This window comes from Chenopodium album, chromosome 1, assembly GCF_948465745.1.
Source record: "Chenopodium album chromosome 1, dcCheAlbu1.1, whole genome shotgun sequence".
NCBI lineage: Eukaryota > Viridiplantae > Streptophyta > Magnoliopsida > Caryophyllales > Amaranthaceae > Chenopodium > Chenopodium album.
In genome coordinates this window covers 69,245,771-69,268,766 of record NC_137834.1, presented here as the reverse complement: position 1 = coordinate 69,268,766, position 22,996 = coordinate 69,245,771, and the positions used below count along the sequence as shown (strand labels likewise).

Genomic DNA, 22,996 nt, shown 5'->3' with positions numbered 1-22,996 from the left:
AATGCATGTTTATTACGGCCGCACCTCGATGTGAGGTTGCCTACATATCCGTTAGGAATCAGGCCGAACGTAGCTCTAGCCGAACCTCGCACAAGTGTGTATACCTCAAAAAAGGTCTTTTTAAGGGTTGTAACGTGGTTAGGCTAAAGGTTTAAAGAAGATGGGGATAAAGGCTCAAGACCCTAGATAAGCCTCCAAGGTGTGCAACCTTGCTTTTGAATCTTTGTATTTTTATGCTTGAGTTTCTACTCTTTTTTTTTAGCTCTCTTTTATCTTTTGCTTTAGCATCTATTTTATTTTTATAAGCATGGGCAATCCCGATCATGCGGTCTATCACTCACTTGGCATTCATGTTTCTCCGGCACGGTACCGAGCACTCGATAAGAGACGCAATCTGAGACGTGTTCTTATCGAAGATATTTTCATATCAAAGACATTGGAACACTTACCCTTTTGTACACTTTTATTTATTTTTTTGCTTTTGCTTATTTTTGCTAGTTTAATTTTTTGAATCACTCAAGCCCTTTTTTAGAATTGCATAAGTTGCACACCATCCCATCCTAAGGTTAGGTAGATGTAGGTTGAAAAAAGTGTTGGGGTTTGGTGAGTCCGACTCACCGCGGAAACAAACCCAAAAACAAGACCGCACTCGCAATAAATAAAACCATAAACATAATTAAATTAATCACAAGATTAAGATAAGCTAATTACCTTTGACGCGTGCTTCGCTCCAAAATTAGCTCTTGAAAGCTTCAAGTCCCGCTCACACGGAGACCTCCAACGAAGTCCACCCGCACCAACAAAACCGACTAGGTCCAATGTCTTGGGGTTAGCAAGACCCGACCAATAAAACCCGAGTAATTATATTGAGTTCAAAGGTTTTCACTAATTGTGATGCCTTTTTGAACTCTTACTCAAGCATCATTCCCAATGCCCATATTTGGGTATTTATAGGAAATGATGGGAGTATCATTTACTCTCCTATCAATGTGGGATAGTATGCTTTTTCCATTTTATTTTAAAGCTAAAATAAAATTAATAATCAAGCTAGTAATAAATCAACAAGTGGCAAGCTCATGTGAGTGGTTAGGTGAGGACCACTTGGAGAAGGGGGGGACCAAACTTGCTCCCCATTCCCTCTCCCATAACCGGCCACCTCACTCCACACACACTCAAGGACCACAAGCCACATGGCACCCACCCTTGGGCACCAAGGCAGCCAAGGTGGGCTGCCATGTGCTGCTGTCCGTGGCAGCCACGCCCAACAAGCCCAGCAGGCCCAGCACTCGCATGCGGGATGCCAGGCGTTGTTGGCCAGCAAGCCCAGCATGCTTGTGCGGGCTGCTGCTGGCTTTGTGCCTTGCTGCTAGGCAGCAAGCAATGGCCTAGCCATGCTGCTGCTAGCTGTGGCGAGCTGGCGCGCCTAGCGTGCTAGCTGCTGTAGCTTGTTGCGGCATGGCTTGCTAGCCATTGCGCGCACAAGGCTGCGCCTAGCATGCTAGCACTTACTAGGCAGCGATGCTAGCATGGGTGCGCTAGCACGCACCAGCTAGCCTAGGCTCGGCTTGGTGCGCATGCTAGCCACCATGCTAGGCCATACGCCCTTAGCACTCGGTTTGCTTGGGCATTCCGATGCTAGGGGTATTTTGGTCTTTTGTTGATTTATTACTATTTCTCGTCTCGTCTTTCACTATTTTTGACTCGACTTCCGACGCTCGATTTCGACGCTCTAAGCTCGAATTTCCGACGTCTAAATAAATATTACTCGGTCGACTCATTAATTCCTTCCGAATTAATTCGTCATTTCGGTTTGTTGAATGCTTGGGTGTGACCCGAAGGGTTCAGTCAAGATTAAGTTGTAATATTAATTATTCATTACTATTACTGATCGGAAGCGGCCTCCACCCAGGCATTCCGATCACTTGACCTCACTAAATATATTAGCTTTCTAATAATTCTGAACCCACTAACGGAATAGTACACTTGTTCGAAGGACACCATTCCTTTCAATCTCCCACTTGTCCTTCCGGACAAGTGCGCATTTCGTGTACAGCCTTTTTCCTATGTCGCTTAATGTCTCTTCATGAACTATAAGGTAAGATTTATTTTGTCATCCTTATTACGTCCAGAAGTGTTTCCCGATTCCGAGTCCGACTGTCAATAAAAAGATGATTTCTAAAATCCATCCGAACACGGCCATGCATTTTACAGTCTCGCTCTACGAGAGGCCTTGTATACAACAAAGACATCTTCCCTATTTTAGTAGGGGGACATTCCCAGTCTTGTAATGTAGCTCCTCTTACTGAGAGGACCTAGTCGCCCGAGTGTTGCCGTTATAATCCCCTATTACGGCAGACGTTTGAAAACATCAAAGCGAACTAGTACTCAAACAAGAGAACTCACAATACTCATGGTCGAGGAAATAGGTTCCGATAGCCATAATGAGAAGTATACTTATGACAAATTTTTTAATTTCTTATTGTATTCTCATAGGTCGATCCAGTATGGTTCTAAACCAATACCTGTGTAAATGATTTATGACAATCATGTCCTTGTAGCACATGAAACGGTGCTATAAATCAAACTACACACTAATCTCAATCGGTCATTAATCGTCCATCGTTTAAATGACCTTGATTAGGGATAATTTTCGATTATAATATTCAATGTTCACTTAATAGGTGTTTCCTTACCAAGACTGGTCTTGATACCCTATTTTGAATATTCTCATAATCGAATGGACTCATTATTTAATCCTAAACCACAATTAAATAGCATAACGGAGTAATAAAATATTGCATGAAATTTTATATTACTCCAAAACTTGAATGGTTTTCCTTAGCGTCTTACATTAATTTTTCTCAAAATTAACTAAAACACTAAACAAGGAAATCAAAGCCAGTCTCCTACATGCTTGATTCCCATTGCCTCAACGTGCTTGTTGTGCTTCACTTGAGGCAAAGGTTTAGTAAGTGGATCAGCTACATTGTCATCCGTTCCAACTTTGCAAATTCTGATTTCACCCTCTGATTTCCATTCTCGAATCATGTGAAATCGCCGCTTGACATGTTTGACCTTCTGATGTTCCCTAGGCTCTCTAGCCTGAGCAATATCTCCATTGTTGTCACAATAGAGGGCTATTGGACCCTTTATAGAGGGTACAACATCAAGTTCACCAACGAACTTACGAATCCAAACAGCCTCCTTAGCAGCAGCTGCTAAGTATTCGGCTTCAGTTGTAGAATCTGCAGTTGTACTCTGCTTTGCGCTCTTCCAACTAAACGCCCCTCCATTTAGACAGAACACATATCCAGATTGCGAATTGAAATCGTCTCTGTCTGTCTTGAAGCTTGCGTTGGTATAACCTTCCACAACTAAATCCTCTGCACCACCATACACCAGGAATTTATCCTTGTTCCTTTTCAGGTACTTTAGGATATTTTTGGCCGCAGTACAATGCGCCTCTCCTGGGTCTGATTGGTAACGGCTCGTAGCACTCAAGGCATACGATACATCTGGCCTAGTACATATCATGGCATACATGATCGATCCAATAAGCGAAGCATATGGAATCTGATTCATTCTTACCCGCTTATCAAGTGTCTGTGGACACTGCTTCTTGCTTAGGGTTATGCCATGTGACATTGGCAGGTGACCTCTATTGGCCTCCTCCATGCCAAATCGAGCAAGTACCTTATCAATATAAGTACTTTGACTCAATCCAATCATCCTTTTCGATCTATCCCTATAGATCTTGATGCCTAGTATGTATTGAGCCTCTCCCAAGTCTTTCATTGAGAAGCACTTTCCAAGCCAGGCCTTTACAGACACTAACAACGGAATGCTGTTTCCAATGAGCAATATGTCATCGACATATAAGACTAGGAAGGCGATGTCACTCCCACTAACCTTCTTGTAAACACAAGATTCATCTGGATTCTTGATAAAACCAAACTTACTGATGGCTTCATCGAATCGCATATTCCAACTTCTGCTTGCTTGCTTTAGTCCATAAATGGACTTCTTAAGCTTACAAACTTTCCTAGCATTGTTTTGGTCGACAAAACCTTTAGGCTGTGTCATATACACAGTTTCTTCCAAATAACCATTAAGGAAGGCGGTTTTGACGTCCATCTGCCATATTTCATAATTGTAATATGCAGCAATCGCTAGGAGGATCCGAACGGATTTAAGCATTGCGACTGGTGAAAAGGTTTCATCGTAATCAATACCATGAACTTGTCTGTAACCTTTTGCCACCAATCTAGCTTTGTAAATGAATACATTTCCATCTTTGTCGGTTTTCATCTTGAAAATCCACTTACATCCGATAGGTGTATAACCTTCGGGTAAGTCAACCAAGTCCCAGACTTGATTTTCAAACATGGAATCCATTTTAGATCTCATGGCCTCTTGCCATTTAGCAGAGTCGGTGCTTGCCATTGCTTGCTTGTAGGTTGCCGGTTCATCTCCATCCATAATCAGGATGTCCTGATTCTCGGTTAATACTAAACCATGATATCTATCAGGTTGAGATCTCGACCTCTGAGACCTACGTAGGGTAATGGATTGAGCATTTGCATTGTCGGTTCGACTTTGCACATTTTGATCATTTTGACCCGCGTCAACAGATGCTGTTTGAGCACTTTGACTGTCATTATGATTTTGTTGCTCATCCTCACGAACTTCGTCGAGTTCGATTTTCCTCCCACTTGTCATTTTAGAAAGGTGATCCTTCTCCAAAAAGACACCATCGCGAGCAACAAACACTTTGTTCTCCGATTTGTTGTAGAAGTAATACCCTTTGGTTTCTTTTGGGTAGCCCACAAAGTAAACCTTGTCAGATTTGGGATGAAGTTTGTCAGAAATCAATTTCTTGACATATGCTTCGCATCCCCATATCTTTAGAAAAGATAACCTAGGAGGTTTCTTCGTCCATAATTCATATGGAGTCTTTTCTACAGCTTTTGATGGAGCACGGTTCAGTGTTAGTGCCGCAGTTAGAAGTGCGTGTCCCCAGAAAGAGATAGGAAGATCACTAAGACCCATTGTTGATTGTACCATGTCTAACAAGGTTCGATTTCTCCTTTCGGATACTCCGTTCCATTGTGGAGTTCCTGGAGGTGTCAATTCTGAAAGTATACCCTTTTCTTTCAGATGGTCATCGAATTCTTGGCTCAAGTATTCACCACCTCGATCCGATCGAAGGGCTTTGATTTTCTTGCCAAGCTGATTTTCAACTTCACTCTGAAATTCTTTGAACTTTCAAATGATTCAGATTTATGCGACATGAGGTAGACATAGCCATATCTACTATAGTCGTCTGTGAAAGTGATGAAATATCGATGTCCATTTCTTGTGGTTGAGCTCATTGGTCCACATACATCGGTATGTATAAGACCCAATAAGTCACTTGCCCTTTCTCCCAACTTGGAGAATGGCTGTTTAATCATCTTGCCTAATAGACATCCCTCGCAGTTCTCAAACGATTCTAAATCGAAAGAGTCAAGAACACCTTCTTGTAGAAGTTTCTTGATGCGTTTGATGTTGATGTGGCCAAGACGACAATGCCACAAGTAAGTCTGATTTGACTCTATGGTCTTAGCTCTTTTGGTATCATTATTCACATTATAAACTTGTTTGTCTAAATAAAGCACATAAAGGCCATTTTCAGAATGTGCAATACCATATAAAACATTATCGAGATAAAACGAACATTCTTTGTCCTTTACTCGAAATTCAAAACCTTTGGCGTCCAACGTCGAAATTGAAATAATGTTTTTGGTAATGTTAGGAACATAATAAACATTATCGAGTTCCAAAACTAGCCCGGTGGGCAAAGACAAACTGAGAGTTCCTACGGATACGACACCAATTCTGGCTCCATTGCCGACTCGGAGTTCAATCTCTCCCTTCTCTAGCCTTCTAGCGTTCCTTAGTCCTTGAGAATTGGAACAAAGGTGTGAGCCACATCCGGTATCTAATACCCATGATGTTAAGCTAGTGAATTTAAAGTCTATAACGAATATACCTGATTCAGAAGCAACGGTTCCGTTCTTCTTATCTTCCTTGAACTTGAGGCAATCTCTCTTCCAATGTCCCTTCTTCTTACAGTAGAAACATTCGGAATCAGATTTAGAAGACGCTACCTTCTTATCCTTGGTAGCTTTAGACTTAGGCGGAAAAGTTTTCTTCTTACCTTTCCCCTTAAAGCCTTTCTTCTTCTTGCCCAAAAATTTGAACGGCTTGCCCTTTTTAATCATGAGCATATCATGCTTTCCCTCATCCTTGAGCGTTTGCTCAGCTTGCTTCAACATACCATGAAGCTCGGTGAGGGTTTTCTCCATGCTGTGCATATTATAGTTCATCTTGAACTGATCATAGCCTTTGTGCAGCGAGTGGAGAATGATGTCAATTGCCATCTCGGTTGAATACCCCGCATCAAGCCTTCCCATGTTTTCAAACAATCCAATCATTTTGAGTACATGTGGGCTGACTGGCTCTCCTTTCTTGAGCTTGCTCTCAAGGATCTGCCTGTGGGTTTCAAACCTTTCAGTTCGGGCCTGCTCTTGGAACATATTCTGCAATTCAGAAATGATCTCAAAAGCCGTCTCTTTTTCAAAGAAAATCTTTTGAAGCTCAGGAGACATTGTGGCCAACATGATGCATTTGACATCTCGATTGGCACTTTGCCATCGATTTAGGGCAGCTTGAGTCACCTCCTCATTGGGAGCCTCGGGCATTTCCTCATCAAGGATATATTCCTTTTGCTCTTGCATGAGAACAATTCGCAAGTTCCTTTGCCAATCAAGAAAATTTGGCCCACTCAGCTTCTCCTTGTCGAGAATTGAGCGTAACGAGAATTGGTTGTTTGAGTTATTTGAAGACATGATTCTACAATTGAAAGAATTTGAAATGAAAAACCATTCATTATACTTAAATAAGATTGAATTCATGCATTTTAATCAAACTTATTTAAAACGTCTTATTCACACATTAAAGATTGTCCCCATTTTAGGTGAGAATAAGTCGATTCCAAGATCCAAAGAAACAAAGAGTGGTTAAGCATGCTTTGGCTTGTCTTAACACTCAATCTCCTAAGGTAAGCAACGCTTTGCTAATGGCTCCAAGCCACTCTTGGTTGAATAAATCGTCGCATCCAATGCTCTCTAAACAATTTATTCACTTTGCCACGACATGTTAGGACTCCATCACTCATATCGTTGAGTATAACCAAAACCACCTTGCATACCCGGTATGCCTTACGTTCCTTGGAGAAGTAGTGATGCCTCGCTTTGGCGCAGCCCACCACTACCCTCGTTCGGTTGGTAAGTGTGTTTTGGAATGGCAAGTTTTACTCAATATTTTAGGGACCTAGGGTTTCTATGTTGGTTGATTTAAGTGAACTTAATTAATCATCTCAACATTCGAAATCCTGAACATGCATCTAACATATAATTCATATATATATAAACATAAATATATATCGAAAACATAAATAGAGATGCATTTGGCAACTAGCATGACCCCTTGAGATCTTCAAGTTTTCTAAAGGTCTTCATTTGCAACTTCATGGCTTTGTCTTCTAAGAACCCTGTCTTCAAGACTTGACCAAAATATTACAATTGCTAGTATCTACGATTAGGACTAATCTAAATATTAAGGTACAAAAATACTCAACGATTCGCAGACCGTATTTAGATTTACAAAAATACATCACGGATCACAGTCCGTATTTTCTATCCTAATCGGGCCCCACTAGTTGCCATTTCATAAAACCTGTGAGAGAATTTACATTCCATTCATCCATTCACTATCTGTGAATGGCCCATGCATTTTACAACGATAAACAAGTAAAATTGCATAAAACGCGCGAGAACTAGTAACTAATCTAGGTGGTTAATCCAATTAACACGCCTAATTAAACTAGTCAAAGTTGTTTTAACCGGTTATAGAAATAACTAAGAGACGCTCCCACTAAATTCCGCATCCAACTTAACTAATCCAATTAATTAAGTCGGTGAACCCAAATATTTGCCAAAATTAATTTTTTCAAATGTCGCTAAAAAACCGAGGCCTAGCCTCCAAAAATTTTAATTAAATAAACAAAATAATTAAAACGACAATTTAAGCAAAATACGTATTCCAAAATGTCTAAGTGCCTAGCACTAAGACTTGGAGTCCAAAAAAAATTACCCTTATTTACATATTAAGCAACGCTAAAATTAACTTTAAAATAGCATCGCCTTACTAACCCGGGGTTATTGTGCCAATTATGGGATTGTACGTATCGTACAACAAGCACGTAGTATGCCCATGCGCACCCCCGCAACACCAAGCATGCATGTGGGCTGCTTGTGCTCGCATGCGCCACGCCCAACCCAGCCAAGCGTAGCAGCACGCACAGCGCGCACAACATTATGCTGCTGCTTGCTGCTGGCAGCGAGTAGCAGCCCACACCCTTCCTCGCACACACACACGCACAACACCAAGCACCTAAGAACGAAGCGCCCAGCAGCCTCGGCAGCCACATATGGGTTGCATGAGCAGCCCAGCTGGCCGAAAGCTAGCTCGGGGCTCTTAGGCCTCGTGTTGCGTGCTAATGTTTCGAAAATTATCGATTTTTGTGTGTGACATTATAAATCAATTCTAAATTAATTTTAGAATCAATTTTGAGGAAAAATGAAAAATAACAAGTCCAACTTAAATAATTCATCCAAATGCAATTAACCAAATTTATTTCCAAGAACCATTCTTTAATAAAATTGGTTTAACTTGGTGTAATAAAATAAATTAGGGCAATTCTCACTATTAATTTAATCACTTTAAATTAATCTTGAGATTTTGACAAAATAAAAGGGAGTTGGAAAAATGAACATAAGTTCAATAAAGACTCCAACTTTAATACTTGTGACTCCATGAAAAAATTATATCTTCCAATATGAAGATAAACCAATTTCAATCACAAGTTTTAAACTTTATGATTCCAATCAACTAAAAAAATGATTAAATCAACAATGTTTAACCAAAATTCATGGAATTTAGTAACTCAAAGTTTCAATCACTTATCATAAATAAAGATTGAATCTTTAGTACTTGGAAGCAACAAAGAACAACAATTTCACACTTAATGCAATTAATTTGCAATTATGTGAAAAAATAAAACCAAACTTTCAAGCACCAATTACTACCAAGTAATCATGCTTAAAGTGGTCTAAAATTGCATATAAATAAAGGAAAGAACCAAATTCATAACCACCATAAATATGCAATCAATTTTCAAGGTTAGAAAGGCTTAAAATTTTTCGTCAAAACAAAAAATCCCTCGAAAAATGCATTTCTTGTCGTTTTTTGGCTAAAAACAGAGCCCTAAAAAGATAAAACCATTTCCAGAACGCCTTTTTCACCCAAAATTCACTATTTTTGGGTCGAAATCTGGGTTCGGGAGCTGAAGACAGCTCTAATACGAGGTAAAAATTGGAAAAACGAGTTACTAATCTAATTAGCAACTTAAAACCAGAAAAATTAAGCCATAAAAACACCTTGAAAATATTATGATTTTAAAAATAAACGAGCGAGGCTCTGATACCGCTGTTGGGGTTTGGTGAGTCCGACTCACCGCGGAAGAAAACCCAAAAAAAACAAGACTGCACTCGCAATAAATAAAACCATAAACATAATTAAACTAATCACAAGATTAAGATAAGCTAATTACCTTTGACGCGTGCTTCGCTCCAAAATGAGCTCTTAATTGAAAGCTTCAAGTCCCGCTCACACGGAGACCTCCAACGAAGTCCACTCGCACCAACAAAACCGACTAGGTCCAATGTCTTGGGGTTAGCAAGACCCGACCTATAAAACCCGAGTAATTATATTAAGTTCAAAGGTTATCACTAATTGTGATGCCTTTTTCAACTCTTACTCAAGCATCATTCCCAATGCCCATACTTGGGTATTTATAGGAAATGATGAGAGTATCATTTACTCTCCTATCAATGTGGGATAGTATGAATTTTCCATTTTATTTTAAAGCTAAAATAAAATTAATAATCAAGCTAGTAATAAATCAACAAGTGGCAAGCTCATGTGAGTGGTTAGGTGAGGACCACTTGGAGAAGGGGGGACCAAACTTGCTCCCCACTCCCTCTCCCATAACCGGCCACCTCACTCCACACACACTCAAGGACCACAAGCCACATGGCACCCACCCTTGGGCACCAAGGTAGCCAAGGTGGGGTGCCATGTGCTGCTGTCCGTGGCAGCCACGCCCAGCAAGCCCAGCAGGCCCAGCACACGCATGCGGGATGCCAGGCGTTGTTGGCCAGCAAGCCCAGCATGCTTGTGCGGGTTGCTGCTGGCCTTGTGCCTTGGCCAGCGCTGCTAGGCAGCAAGCAATGGCCTAGCCATGCTGCTGTTAGCTGTGGCGAGCTGGCGCGCCTAGCGTGCTAGCTGCTGCAGCTTGTTGCGGCATGGCTTGCTAGCCATTGCGCGCACAAGGCTGCGCCTAGCATGCCAGCACTTACTAGGCAGCGCCTAGCCTTGCGATGCTAGCATGGGTGCGCTAGCACGCACCAGCCAGCCTAGGCTCGGCTTGGTGCGCATGCTAGCCACCATGCTAGGCCATATGCCCTTAGCACTCGGTTTGCTTAGGCATTCCGATGCTAGGGGTATTTTGGTCTTTTGTTGATTTATTACTATTTCTCGTCTCGTCTTTCACTATTTTCGACTCGACTTCCGACGCTCTAAGCTCGAATTTCCGACGTTTAAATAAATATTACTCGGTCGACTCATTAATTCCTTCCGAATTAATTCGTCGTTTCGGTTTGTTGAATGCTTGGGTGTGACCCAAAGGGTTCAGTCAAGATTAAGCTGTAATATTAATTATTCATTAATATTATTGATCGGAAGCGGCCTCCACCCAGACATTCCGATCACTTGACCTCACTGAATATATTAGCTTTCTAATAATTCTGAACCCACTAACAGAATAGTACACTTGTTCGAAGGACACCATTCCTTTCAAAATTAATAATGGTGATGAAATACTTTGTACAAGTAGGCAATATTGATTAAGATTAAACTAGTTAAATAATGTAATGAGAAAATGAGATAGAAATGAAAAATCTAGTGAAATAATGTAATAAGATATTACTTATGTCCACAACTAACGCATTTTAAATTTAAAGTAAAAATTAATTGATAATGGAATTTTTTTGTATAAAGTAGACAAGAATGATAATAATTGAACAAAAGAAACAATATTGTCTACTTCGTACAATCAATATTGTCTACTTCGTACAATAGTATTATCATCTAATCTAATTAACTTCCCTCAAATTTAAAATGTGATATGGACATAGTACTAACTTCTCTCGAGTATAGGTAACTGGAGTCGGGTTTAGACTAAGAAAACTGGGTGCAAGTAATGCCCAACCACAATCTTGATAATTACAAAGAAAACTGGATTTAGGTAATGTCCATCTACGATCTTGGTAATAACCAATAAAACTAGGTTTAGATAATATCAAAACCACATTCATGGTAATTATCAAGAACTCAAGAAGATTGAGTTTTTTTTTAGCAACTTTATACATAGCTTAAAAAAAAAGGCTAGATAAAGTCACAAGTTCAAGCCCAAACTTAATATATAGAGCTAATGTTTGAATAACCCAAACCTTAAATAGGAGCCAAACTATTCATATTATTAAAAGAGAGGCTAAGTTTCTCTTTTTATAACTTCACAATCTTTATACTCTCTATTTTCTTTCAATGAGGGACTTTAGCAAATCTTTTTGCTCAACAAAATTACTCTATATTAATAGTTCTTTCTTCCTCCTTTTTTCAATACATTGTTTCATTTGTTCAATTTTTAGTCGTTCTTGTCTACCTTATACAAAACTATTTCATCATCATTTAATTAATTTCACTTTAAATTTAAAATGTGTTAGTTGTGGACATAAGTGTTAGCTTCTCTCTATAAAGGCACCACATTTATTTTTAACTATACTTTTTTTTTTAACTTCACAATTAATCAAAATAGTTAGGGAGGTGCTCACAAGCTTATCGAGCCAAGTTATAACTTGCTCGACTAGTTCTTGTTAATAGCAATAGACAGTTGTTATTAACCACGGTAGATGAAAGCACTGTTATTAATGGGGCATCATTTAACAAGGCTTTTTTTCTAACCGTTATTAAATGTACATTTTTTATATTAGATAATTTTATTTATGATTAATTATATTTTTAGCACGCAAAGATACATACTTCCTCTGTTCTATTATTATTGCACCACTTGTCTTTTTAGGAAATTTCACAAATATTGCACCATTTCCTCTTTAGGAAAAAAATTATTTGTGTTCACACTACAAATACCCAACACACCCTTGCTTTTTTACACTTACTTTTTAATTTATCAATATATCACATGGGCAATTTTGTATTTTTACCTTTCTCTCTCTTACTTTTTTCCACTACCAAAATATTTGTTCCTGTAGACACCCATTTTGTGTCTCCCCAAAAACCAAACCCAGTGATGAGTACCTTTCGCGTCGAATCATAATCGAATGAAGTGAAAGTGTGGAAAGTCTAGTGTTGCGGATAGTTTTAATTTCTTTTCTCTTCTCTCTGTTTTTGAAAACTTATTTTAAGAAAACAGTCAATCCAGTTTGGTTGGTCCATGATATGGGTCCAATAGTAGTGTAGTTGGATGGAGCTTGACAAGAGCTTTCCAACGATATATTATAAGCCCAATTCCAATGAATATTGAGGAAGTTATGGCCAATTTACTAAACTGGGCCCGGTTTGAGCTTTATATGCGGCCCAATGATCTAGGGGAGGGCCTAATATGATTTATCATTCCTAATGCAATTAGGAATGGTTTTGGTCTTCTAGATTCTTCTAGAAGGTTCTTTTCATTCCTAATTCAATTAGCATTGATAAATTGATTTTTGTTGATTTTTCAAAGTTTTAATTAAAATCAAAGAACATTTTTGAGGAAAAGATACGATTTTATCCTCCTGTACGGCAAAATTTATCCGATTTTAGAAAACACGTCATAAACAGGATTAGCGCCCAACGCCAGCCATTGGCGCCTGGTGCTAGGGCTGGAAAAAGCTGACCCGACCCGACAACCCGACCCGAACCCAACCCGAAATAAATGGGTTTTGAGATAGAATTTCAACCCGTTTATGTAATTGGGTCAACCCGAACCCGACCTGAAGTTAAACAGGTCGGGTTCAGGTTGGAAATCCCAACCTGAAACCAACCCGCCTAAACCCATTTAATTAATTGGGTCGGTTTCAGGTCGGGTCAACCCGAACCCAACCCGCCTAAACCTGTTTACCACCTTATTTTTACAACCTAATTTTTAAATATGGGCCAATTAAGCCCAAACTATCTAATGAAAAACCCTAAAAAAAATTCATACCTCACACCACTACTCTTTCATTTTCATTCAATATTTACTCATTCTCTTTCTCTCTCCTCTCCCTTCTCTAGTTCTCTCTCTTTACCCTCTTGTTTTTAATTCTTTTCCATTAAAATTGTTGATTGAAGCTTGCTGAATATTCATCTCAACATTCCCAAGGTAATTTACTTGTTAATTTCATTCTCTTTGCTTAATATTTTTTTGTGTTTTGATACGTTTTTTTCGTCAATTTCAGTAATTTACATGTTATTATGCGTTTTGTTTCTTCTATTTCAATAATTTACTTGTTTTAATCTGATTGAATTTTGTTTGTTTATGGGTTTATTTGTTTATGATATTTTTCATCACTTTGATTATGCGATTTTATTTGATTTTTTATCATCTATTTATGCGATTTACTTTGATTTTTTTATGATTTTTTGAGAATATTTTAGCTTGTTTATGAGTTGATTTTTTCATCATGAGTTGAAAACTTGGAATGGTGTGAATGTTGTTAGCTAATTTTTTGCATTTTTTGTGATTTCTCTCTACAATTGTCTAAATTAATTATTTAATTTATTCTTAATCAACAGATACTTGACAGCCTCATTCCTCCTGAACCCATTGAACATGCGAATCCGAATAAGAAGATGAAGATACTGAATTATGCCAAACGCAGCAGCACATGTTTTGATTTTATTGCCTAATTATTTATTATTTATTTGATAATACCCAACCAATTTATCATATTTAATTTTATTGTTGTAGGATTGTATGAACTATAATGGAATTATAATGGATTTATGTTTGCTTTGAATTTGTATTTTATGTTAGTTGAATGATACATTATAAATACACGTTAAACAAATTACAAGGGTATTTAAAAAAAAAAAAAAGGTTTAGACGGGTCGGGTTCAGGTCGACCCGTTTAAAACCAGGTCGGGTTCAGGTTGATTTATTTGACCTGTTTAAGTAAACAGGTCGGGTTCAGGTTGGGGGGTCCTGACCTGTTTATGTAAACAGGTCGACCTGAACCCGCCCCGACCCGACCTGTTTGCCAGCCCTACCTGGTGCTGGCATTGGCGCCTGACGCTAATGTTGGCGCCTGGCGCCAATAAGCTGGCGTTGGCGCCAATCTCGTTTTGCGTGCACCAGACTCTGTTTTGGTAATTTTATCTTTTTGGCTGATTTTGTCTATAAATAACGTCGTAAAAACTCCGTTTTCATTCACCTACAACCATTTTTCAATTCTCTTTCATTCTTTCTAATATTCATCAATTCTCATCAAGTTTTCTTTGATTACTCTCTTTCTCTCTTTTCTAAACTTGCTTTTTACATACAAAATTCCGCATTCACAAGATCTAGAAACACCTAGCCATATTCGAAGTTGCCTTCGCCCTAGACGTGAAAGGTTTTAATTTCTGAGGGTTTGGTCCCAAATCTCTATTTCCATTATTTAATTTAATTGTTTGATTATTATTTTCCTTAAAGTTACTAACGTGTGTATTTTGTTATTAGAAAGAGGTACGAGGCATCAAAGTAAGCGCTTTAATGGTTTTTATTGATGTTATAATGTAGAAATCATGTTTAAATTGTTATTATGATATTCCTAATATCATGTCTAGGGTAATTTTAATACTAAGTATGATTAAAAGTGTTTGGACCCCCCTGTGGGCCAATGTTCATTAAATACATAAATTACCGAAATGCCCTTAGTTAAACCCTAAACAGGAAAATTCAATCATCATGCGCAGCACGCATCCCGAGAAACCCTAATATAGCCCAACATGGCCTAACACGGCCCAAAACGGCCAGAAACCCTAATCCTAACCCTAATCAAGTTAGTTAATCCTCTCCTATAAATGCTAATCTTCACAGATTAGCGAGGTAATTAATTCTTTCTACGCACACTCTCTCTCTACAAATTCTCTCTCTAGACACAGTTTACTGACTTAACCGTCGGAGGGGCTTTCTCGGGAACACCCCCGAGGCAGTTGACTTTCGTTGTTTTGCAGGACTCGGTTTGACCAGACGAGCAATTCCCCCTCAACTTCGATCCGAAATTCTTTTGCAGAAACAATTGGCGCTGTCTGTGGGGACTCGTCAGACAAAAAGTCATGGTTACCACTCGTCGAACCGATCCTTCCCAAAACGCTGGTGGGCAGAATCAAACTCAAGGTCAGTCACGCCCACCTTGTCAGCCGCGGAACAACCCGCAATCAAACCGTGAAGATGAAGGTGACAACATGGAGGTTGAACAACCCGTTGATTAAGGAAATCAGCAACCTGTGACTAGGCAAGATCTAGAAAAGCTGACCGAGCAGTTCAACAAAACTCTCCAGGACACCCTCAGACAACTGACCGAAGCTGTGAAAAACAACCAAGCTGGTCCCTCCCGTCGGCCACCGCAAAACCAGGGACGCCAAGCATCGCGGAACAGTCAAAGGGCACATCCCCACAATGTTCCCCGACGAAGCGGTGGACAAAGCCGTAGGGCACAGCCCGTCGGTACTACTAGGTCCGCCCTAAGTAGGTCTGGAAACCGTCGTCGATCTCCTCATGATCGGCCTGTCATATCACCGGTCTGCATAGAATCCAGTCGACACTCTACTGCAAGCCGACACCGGAGGGAGGGTGAACTGACTAACCGGGTTAGAGACCCAGATGCTAGACGACTCATTGATGAGATGCGCTTACAACGGCGCGAGATGGACGCCCGAGAACTCATTAACAGACGCAGGGTAATCGAGCAACGCCAAGCACGTGATAACGATGAGAATAGGGCACGGAGTCGTAGGCAAAGTCAGAGTCCGAGATCGCCTGATCAGCGATCACCTTCTCGTCGGGAGGATGTAGGAGAATCAGAAGATCCTCCAAGGCAGGACAAATCTGAGCGAAATCCCATATCTCGTCATACAAGCCATAGACCTCGGGAAGAAGAAAGAACTCGAAACCAAGATGAGCAGCCACCACGGTTGCCATCACATTTGTCTACGCCGCTGACTCCATTGAGCCAGGAGCTAATGAATGCCCCAAAAGTAGACAAGGTCAAGATGCCTACCATAGAGCCTTTCGCTGGAACTACCGATCCTGATGAGCACTTAGTCGCATATGCCGCGCAAATGAGTGTGCAAACAAGTTGCGAGGCCACATGGTGTAAGTATTTCCCTACTACTTTAAAGGGACAAGCCTTGTTCTGGTTCCAAAAGTGTGTGCCTAAAGGTAGTATCCATAGCTACCAAGACTTGGAACGTGTGTTTGTTAGTCGTTTTAAGCACGCAGCAAGACAGAAAAAAAAAACAAGTGTTAATCTAATGGCTGTAACACAAGGGAAGACGGAGACCTTGCAGAACTACATACAAAGATTCAATCAAGAATCTTTGAAAATCCAAAACTTACCAGATGAGACAGCCCTAACTGCCTTTTTGGCCGGGCTGAGTTCCACGGATTTTAAATTTAAGCTGATCGAGTCAGGGGTTTCAACCCTCACTGAAGCCATGGAGCGGGCACACAAGAATATACAAGCCTCAGAAGTTTGTGGTACAAGCCGTGAGAATAATCCACTAGAGAAAAAGAGGAAACATGAGGATGAACCTTCAAGGAGCCAACCATCCAAACGATCCAACCTGATCACATATCATGGTAACGACCCTCGGTACAACCGTAATCGTCGAGAGATCTATTTGGACATTAAAGAGAAAAACATGTTGCCAAGGCCTCCTGTAGTTCGGACCCCCGAGGAGAAGAGGGACAAGAGACTCTGGTGCGAGTATCATCGCGAATGCGGGCATACCACAAAGAATTGTAGGGAGTTAAAGAAAGCCCTTGATCAACTTGCTGACGAAGGAAAACTTAACAGATACCTCAAAGAATCTGACCGCTCGAACAAGGAGAAGGAAAAGGCAAGAGATACTCGCAGCGACGACACCGGTGCTGTCATTGCCGGTGGCTTAGCACTCGGAGGATCGATGACCAAAGAAAAAGACAACCTACGAACCTTGCAACATCAAGTGCTCAAGGTCACACCCGTTTCAACACACTCTTCGCCTATCATAACGTTCGGTGGAAAGTTAGAACGCCCTTTGCAAGTCCCTCATAACGACCCCTTGGTCATTGAGATGAAAATTGCCAACTTCAGAGTTAGTCGAGTGCTCGTCGATAGCGGGTCATCAGCAGACCTCATCACCCTTGATTGCTTGAGGTGTTTTAAATACAACGAAGAAGATCTAACACCCGTAGACAGACCCTTAATCGGCTTTGGAGGACAGCCCGTCTTTCCCAAAGGGACAATCCATTTACCAGTTCGACTTGGTCCCAAAGGGAAGGGTAGATCAGTGATTACCCACTTTTTGGTGGTGGACACACCCTTTCTCTACAATGTCATACTCGGACAACCATTATTGAACAAGGTAAAGGCAGCCACATCAGTCTATCAGCTGCTCATGCAATTCGAGCTTGAAGATGGAACAGTTGGAAAAGTATATGGAGACCAAGGGTCCGCTAGAGAATGCTACGTCAATAGCTTGAAGCGAGCATCCGAAGCACCCGCTGAACCATCGAAGAAGAACAAGGTAACCGACCCTTTGGTCCTTTTCACTGAAGAATCTAGGAAGGTAGACAAACCCCAGCCCATAGAAGAAGATAAGGAAGAAGTCATTGGCAGCGCTGAAGAAACGGTGCGGGTCGGAACAAATATCAACACTGCATTGCGCACTCAAATAATCAATGTGCTTAAGGCACATCGTGATGTCTTTGCCTACTCAGTAGGCGAGATGCCCGGCATAGACCCTGCCATTATGACTCATCGCTTGAACATCAAGCCAGGCTACAAGCCTGTTAAACAAAAGTTGAGGCATCAAGGCCCCGAGCGCACCGGAGCAGCTGCAGCAGAAGTAAAGAAGCTACTCGAAGCAGGGTTCATTAAAGAATGTCAGTATACGGATTGGCTTGCGAATGTTGTGTTGGTCAAGAAACCCTCTGGGGCATGGAGGATGTGCGTCGACTTCACCGACTTAAACAAGGCGTTCCCCAAGGATGACCATCCTCTCCCTAAGATAGACAAGCTTGTGGATTCAACGGCTGGACATGCTCTATTCAGCTTCATGGATGCAAACGCGGGATATCATCAAATCCCCATGGCAGAAGAGGACCAGGCGCATACCGCGTTCATCACTAACCAAGGAGTATATTGTTACAAGGCCATGCCTTTCGGCCTCAAAAATGCTGGAGCCACATACCAGAGGTTCATCAACAAAATCTTCGAAGGGCAATTAGGGAGAAACGTCGAAGCCTACGTTGATGACATGATAGTAAAGAGTCGTCATGAGAAGGACCATGTCACAGACTTGGTCGAAACGCTTGCGACATTAAGAAAATATGGGATGAAGTTAAATCCCAGAAAGTGTGTGTTTGGAGTCAAGGGAGGCAAATGCCTTGGCTTCCTTGTTGATGAAAGGGGCATTGAAGCTAACCCCGACAAAATCAGAGCTATCCTAGATATGCAGTCCCCTAGAAGTGTAAAGGAGGTGCAGAGGCTGACCGAATGCATAGCCGCCTTGGGCAGGTTTCTTTAAAAGTCGGCAGACAAGAGCTTTTCCTTTTTCAACACACTCAAGAGAAAAGTGTTCCAATGGGACGCAGCAGCCGAGATCGCCTTCCAACAGCTAAAAGAACACTTGGCCTCTCTTCCCAAGTTGGTTTCTCCTCTGTCAGGGGAAATATTGTTCTTATATTTGGCTATATCAGAGTACTTGTCTAGCGCAGTGTTGGTTGCCAAGAGGGATAGATCACAACACCCGGTATATTTCGTCAGCCATGCTTACAGAGGAGCAGAGTCAAAGTATTCCCAAATTGAGAAGTTGGTGTTCGCCCTAGTCATGGAAAGCCGAAAGCTGAAGCCATACTTCCAGTCTCACCCCATAAAAGTTTTGACTAGCCATCCTATAAAGAAGGCAATCGAAGGGAGAAACCACTCAAATAGAATCACAGATTGGGCAGACCAGCTTGCAGATTTTGGCCTTGAGTATGAGCCTAGAAGGGCAATAAAAGCACAGGCTCTAGCAAACTTCATCGCCGAATGCACTCATCGCCCTAATGACGATGGATCCAAACCATGGTATTTATATGTAGATGGCTCCTCCTCCAAGGCAGGAAGCGGGGCCGACATTTTAATCATGGCACCGAGCAACGAGAAGTTTGAGTATGCAGTCAAGTTCGACTTTAACGCCTCAAACAATGAGGCTGAATATGAAGCCCTCATCTTAGGGCTAGAGTTGTGCCAGGTGGCGGGAGCCATGGCAGTTCATGCCTTTTATGACTCCCAATTAATCGTAAGCCAAGTCCAAGGGGAATTCGAAGCCAAGGAAGATAGCATGCGCATGTATCTCAACAAGGTCAAAGAAACTGCTTCGCCGTTGTCTGAATTTCAGATCAAGCATCTTCCAAGGGCAGATAACCAACAGGCTAATGCCCTTGCACGAATGACTAGTTTCGCCCAGGGGCTCGGCCCTCGCTCTATAATATGGGAAGTTCTCAAACAGCCAAGCATCAATGCGCCTGCAGTTCACTACTTGGACCGATCAGATGATTGGATGGATCAAATAGTGCACTACATGCGAGACAACAAACTCCCAGAAGATCCTAAAGAGGCCGACGCAATTAAGAAACGAGCAGAATGGTTTGTTTGGCACGAAGGAAACCTATACAAAAAGTCGTACACTCATCCCCTCCTCAAGTGCATCACCGCAGAAGATGGAGATTATGTGCTACGTGAAATACACCAAGGAGCTTGTGGAAGTCATCAAGGGGCTCGATGCATAGCAGGCAAAGAACTAAGGGCAGAGTTTTATTGGCCTACCCTAAGGGAGGATGCGACCAAATTAGTACAAAAATGCGACAAGTGTCAGAACTTCGCCAATGTGCAAAGGCTCCCCTCGAGCCCGCTACAAACAATCATCGCCACCCTACCATTTGACAAGTGGGGCATGGATTTGCTTGGACCATTCCCAGCAGCTTCAGGGCAGAGAAGATTCCTCATGGTCGCCATAGACTACTGGATCGAGGCCGAACCCCTAGCCTCAATCACTGATAAGCAAATTCAAAAGTTCATATGTTGCAACATCATCACAAGGTTTGGCGTGCCCAGAAGTCTCGTGTCAGACAATGGGAGACAATTCTATAGTCGACCGACTGTTGAGTATTGCGAGAGGTTTGGAATACACACAAACTTTAGTGATGTATCTCACCCTCAAGCGAATGGCCTAGCTGAGGCTGCAAACAAAATCATACTCCACGACCTACAAACTATGTTGGAAGGGGCCAAGGGGTCATGGGTTGATGACCTACCAAGTGTTCTATGGTCAGCTAGAACAACTCCGAAAGATGCAACGGGCCAAACCCCGTTCGCCCTTGTTTATGGCAGCGAGGCTGTGCTACCAGTCGAAATAGGGATTCCATCGCCCAGGATCACATTCTACGATTATAGGAGGAATGAAGAAAACAAAAGCATGGATTTAGATCTATTGCCTGAAATAAGGGGTAACGCCCTACTCAGGGCAGTCGCACAAAAACAGAAAATGACCCGTCACTTCAATAGGAGGGTCAAGGAGAAGCAGATCGGAGTAGGAGATTGGGTGCTATGCAATATAGAGGCCACAGGCCGCAAGCCCGAGCTAGGAAAGTTATCACCCAATTAGGAAGGGCCTTATAAGGTCACAAAACAAGTTGCAAAAGGGACCTTTCGCCTAGAAACTCCCGAAGGCAGAGCCTTAGAAAGGCCATGGAACGCAGAGAACCTCAGAAGGTTTTATGTTTAAATTCATGTTTTTTCAGTATTCAATTTAGTATATTTTCAATGCTTACACGATGAAATGGGGGCATGGGTACTACAAGTAAAGGCTATGTGAACATTTCATCATTGTAAGACGTTTGGTCATAGAATAAGTGCATTTGTTGCCACAATAGTAATCAATTTCCATTAATAGCAAACTTAATATTTTCCATTCGCAATTTTCGTCTCCATTTTACCATAAAGTTACATGTTTACCATTACCGCCTATCCATAGGGCTCATTAACCCCGCGGGGCACTAAACACATTGCGCCCATCCAAGGGGCTCATAAAGCCCTAAGGGGCGTCAGACACATTACCGCCCATCCATAGGGCTCATTAGCCCCACGGGGCACTAAACACATTGCCGCCCATCCAAGGGGCTCATAAGCCCTAAGGGGCGTCAGACACATTACCGCCCATCCATAGGGCTCATTAGCCCCACGGGGCACTAAACACATTGCCGCCCATCCAAGGGGCTAAGCCCCTTGGAGCGTCAAACACATTACCGCCCATCCATAGGGCTCATTAACCCCGCGGGGCACTAAACACATTGCCGCCCATCCAAGGGGCTCATAAGCCCTAAGGGGCGTCAGACACATTACCGCCCATCCATGGGGCTCATTAACCCCAGAGGTTCATCAACATATTATCGCCCATCCAAGGGGCTCATAAACACTAAGGGGCGTCAGACACATTATCGCCCATCCGAAGGGCTCATTAGCCCCAAGGGGCACCAAAAGACATCAAACGTAATAAATACAAGTAAACATAAGTGAACCAGAACAATCTGTTATTTCATTAAAGTTGCCTTAAATACAAGTCTGCTTGAAAATAAAGGGATACAAGAACAAGGAAAAGCAATAAATAGGAAACTAGTCATGATGAGAATGAGAGCTAGAAACATCATCCTCGGAAGCATCACCCTTGGAACCACACTTTTTTAGCACATGATATTGATGATTGCCCACGGGGCATTGATCAACGGTTGGTTGATGCTCGTAGGCTTGACTACCTTGGCCCTCATCACAGAGCGAAAAATTCTTCATCATCTCATCAAGCTCGCTCTTGAGGATTTCTTGGTACTTGCCATAAAGAGGCTCGAACTGAAAGTTAGGGTGAACAAGTTCAAAGGCAGCCTGTAGGCGACGGACTCCCGTTTCTTGCCCTAGCTCGTTAGCTTCGACGCACTCTTCTTCAACATAGGCCATGCCGTCTGGTGTTTGGAGCCAAGCCTTCGCCACCTCTTGTTGAGTAGCACCAACCGCCCTCAACTGCTCCTCAACACTTGCCAACTTTTCCTTTGCGGACTCCAACTCCTCTAGAGCCATCTTCAACTGTTCCTTGATCTGATTCTTTTATTTTCTAAGCCGGAGCTTCTTCATGATAGCAGTTTTCTTAAGGCTTGTCATCTCTTCGAGCTGCGACTGTAGGTTGGCAATCTGCTCCTTAAGCAAATTGACTTCTTGTACAAGTGCATAATTCTCCTTAGCTAGGCCAGCGACCATAAGCCCTCGCTGTGCTAACGCGGCGGCCCGTACCGAATACTAAAGATGACGAATAAAGCATGTTAATCACGGTACAACAGTAAAAGTAACGATAAGAAGAAAGAGGGTCACAAACCTCAACCCATGATTGCTGCATAATCCTAAACTCTTCCTCATGATCCAAGCCTTTAAAGTGGTCCGCATCAACAGTTGAGTAAAGGTGACCTAAAGCCGACTCAACACGGGCCTCTTTTCCCGAGCCATCGAGGTCCCAAAAC

The 22,996-nt window shown here is 41.8% G+C and overlaps 1 protein-coding gene and 1 long non-coding RNA gene across 2 annotated transcripts; both read left to right on the top strand.

Moving 5' to 3' along the window:
- The first annotated feature begins 13,457 nt into the window (after nt 1–13,457).
- LOC145600664 (uncharacterized) lies at nt 13,458–14,222 on the top strand. Its single transcript, XR_014104307.1, has 2 exons — nt 13,458–13,585; nt 13,999–14,222. It is a non-coding gene; the product is annotated as an uncharacterized LOC145600664 (long non-coding RNA).
- Nucleotides 14,223–15,522: 1,300 nt separating this feature from the next.
- On the top strand, nt 15,523–21,099 carry LOC145635098 (uncharacterized). Its single transcript, XM_081686391.1, has 3 exons — nt 15,523–15,583; nt 15,680–18,968; nt 19,164–21,099. The coding sequence occupies exons 1-3, from the start codon at nt 15,523–15,525 to the stop codon at nt 21,097–21,099; spliced, it is 5,286 nt and encodes a 1,761-aa protein (XP_081542517.1).
- Nucleotides 21,100–22,996: the final 1,897 nt, after the last annotated feature.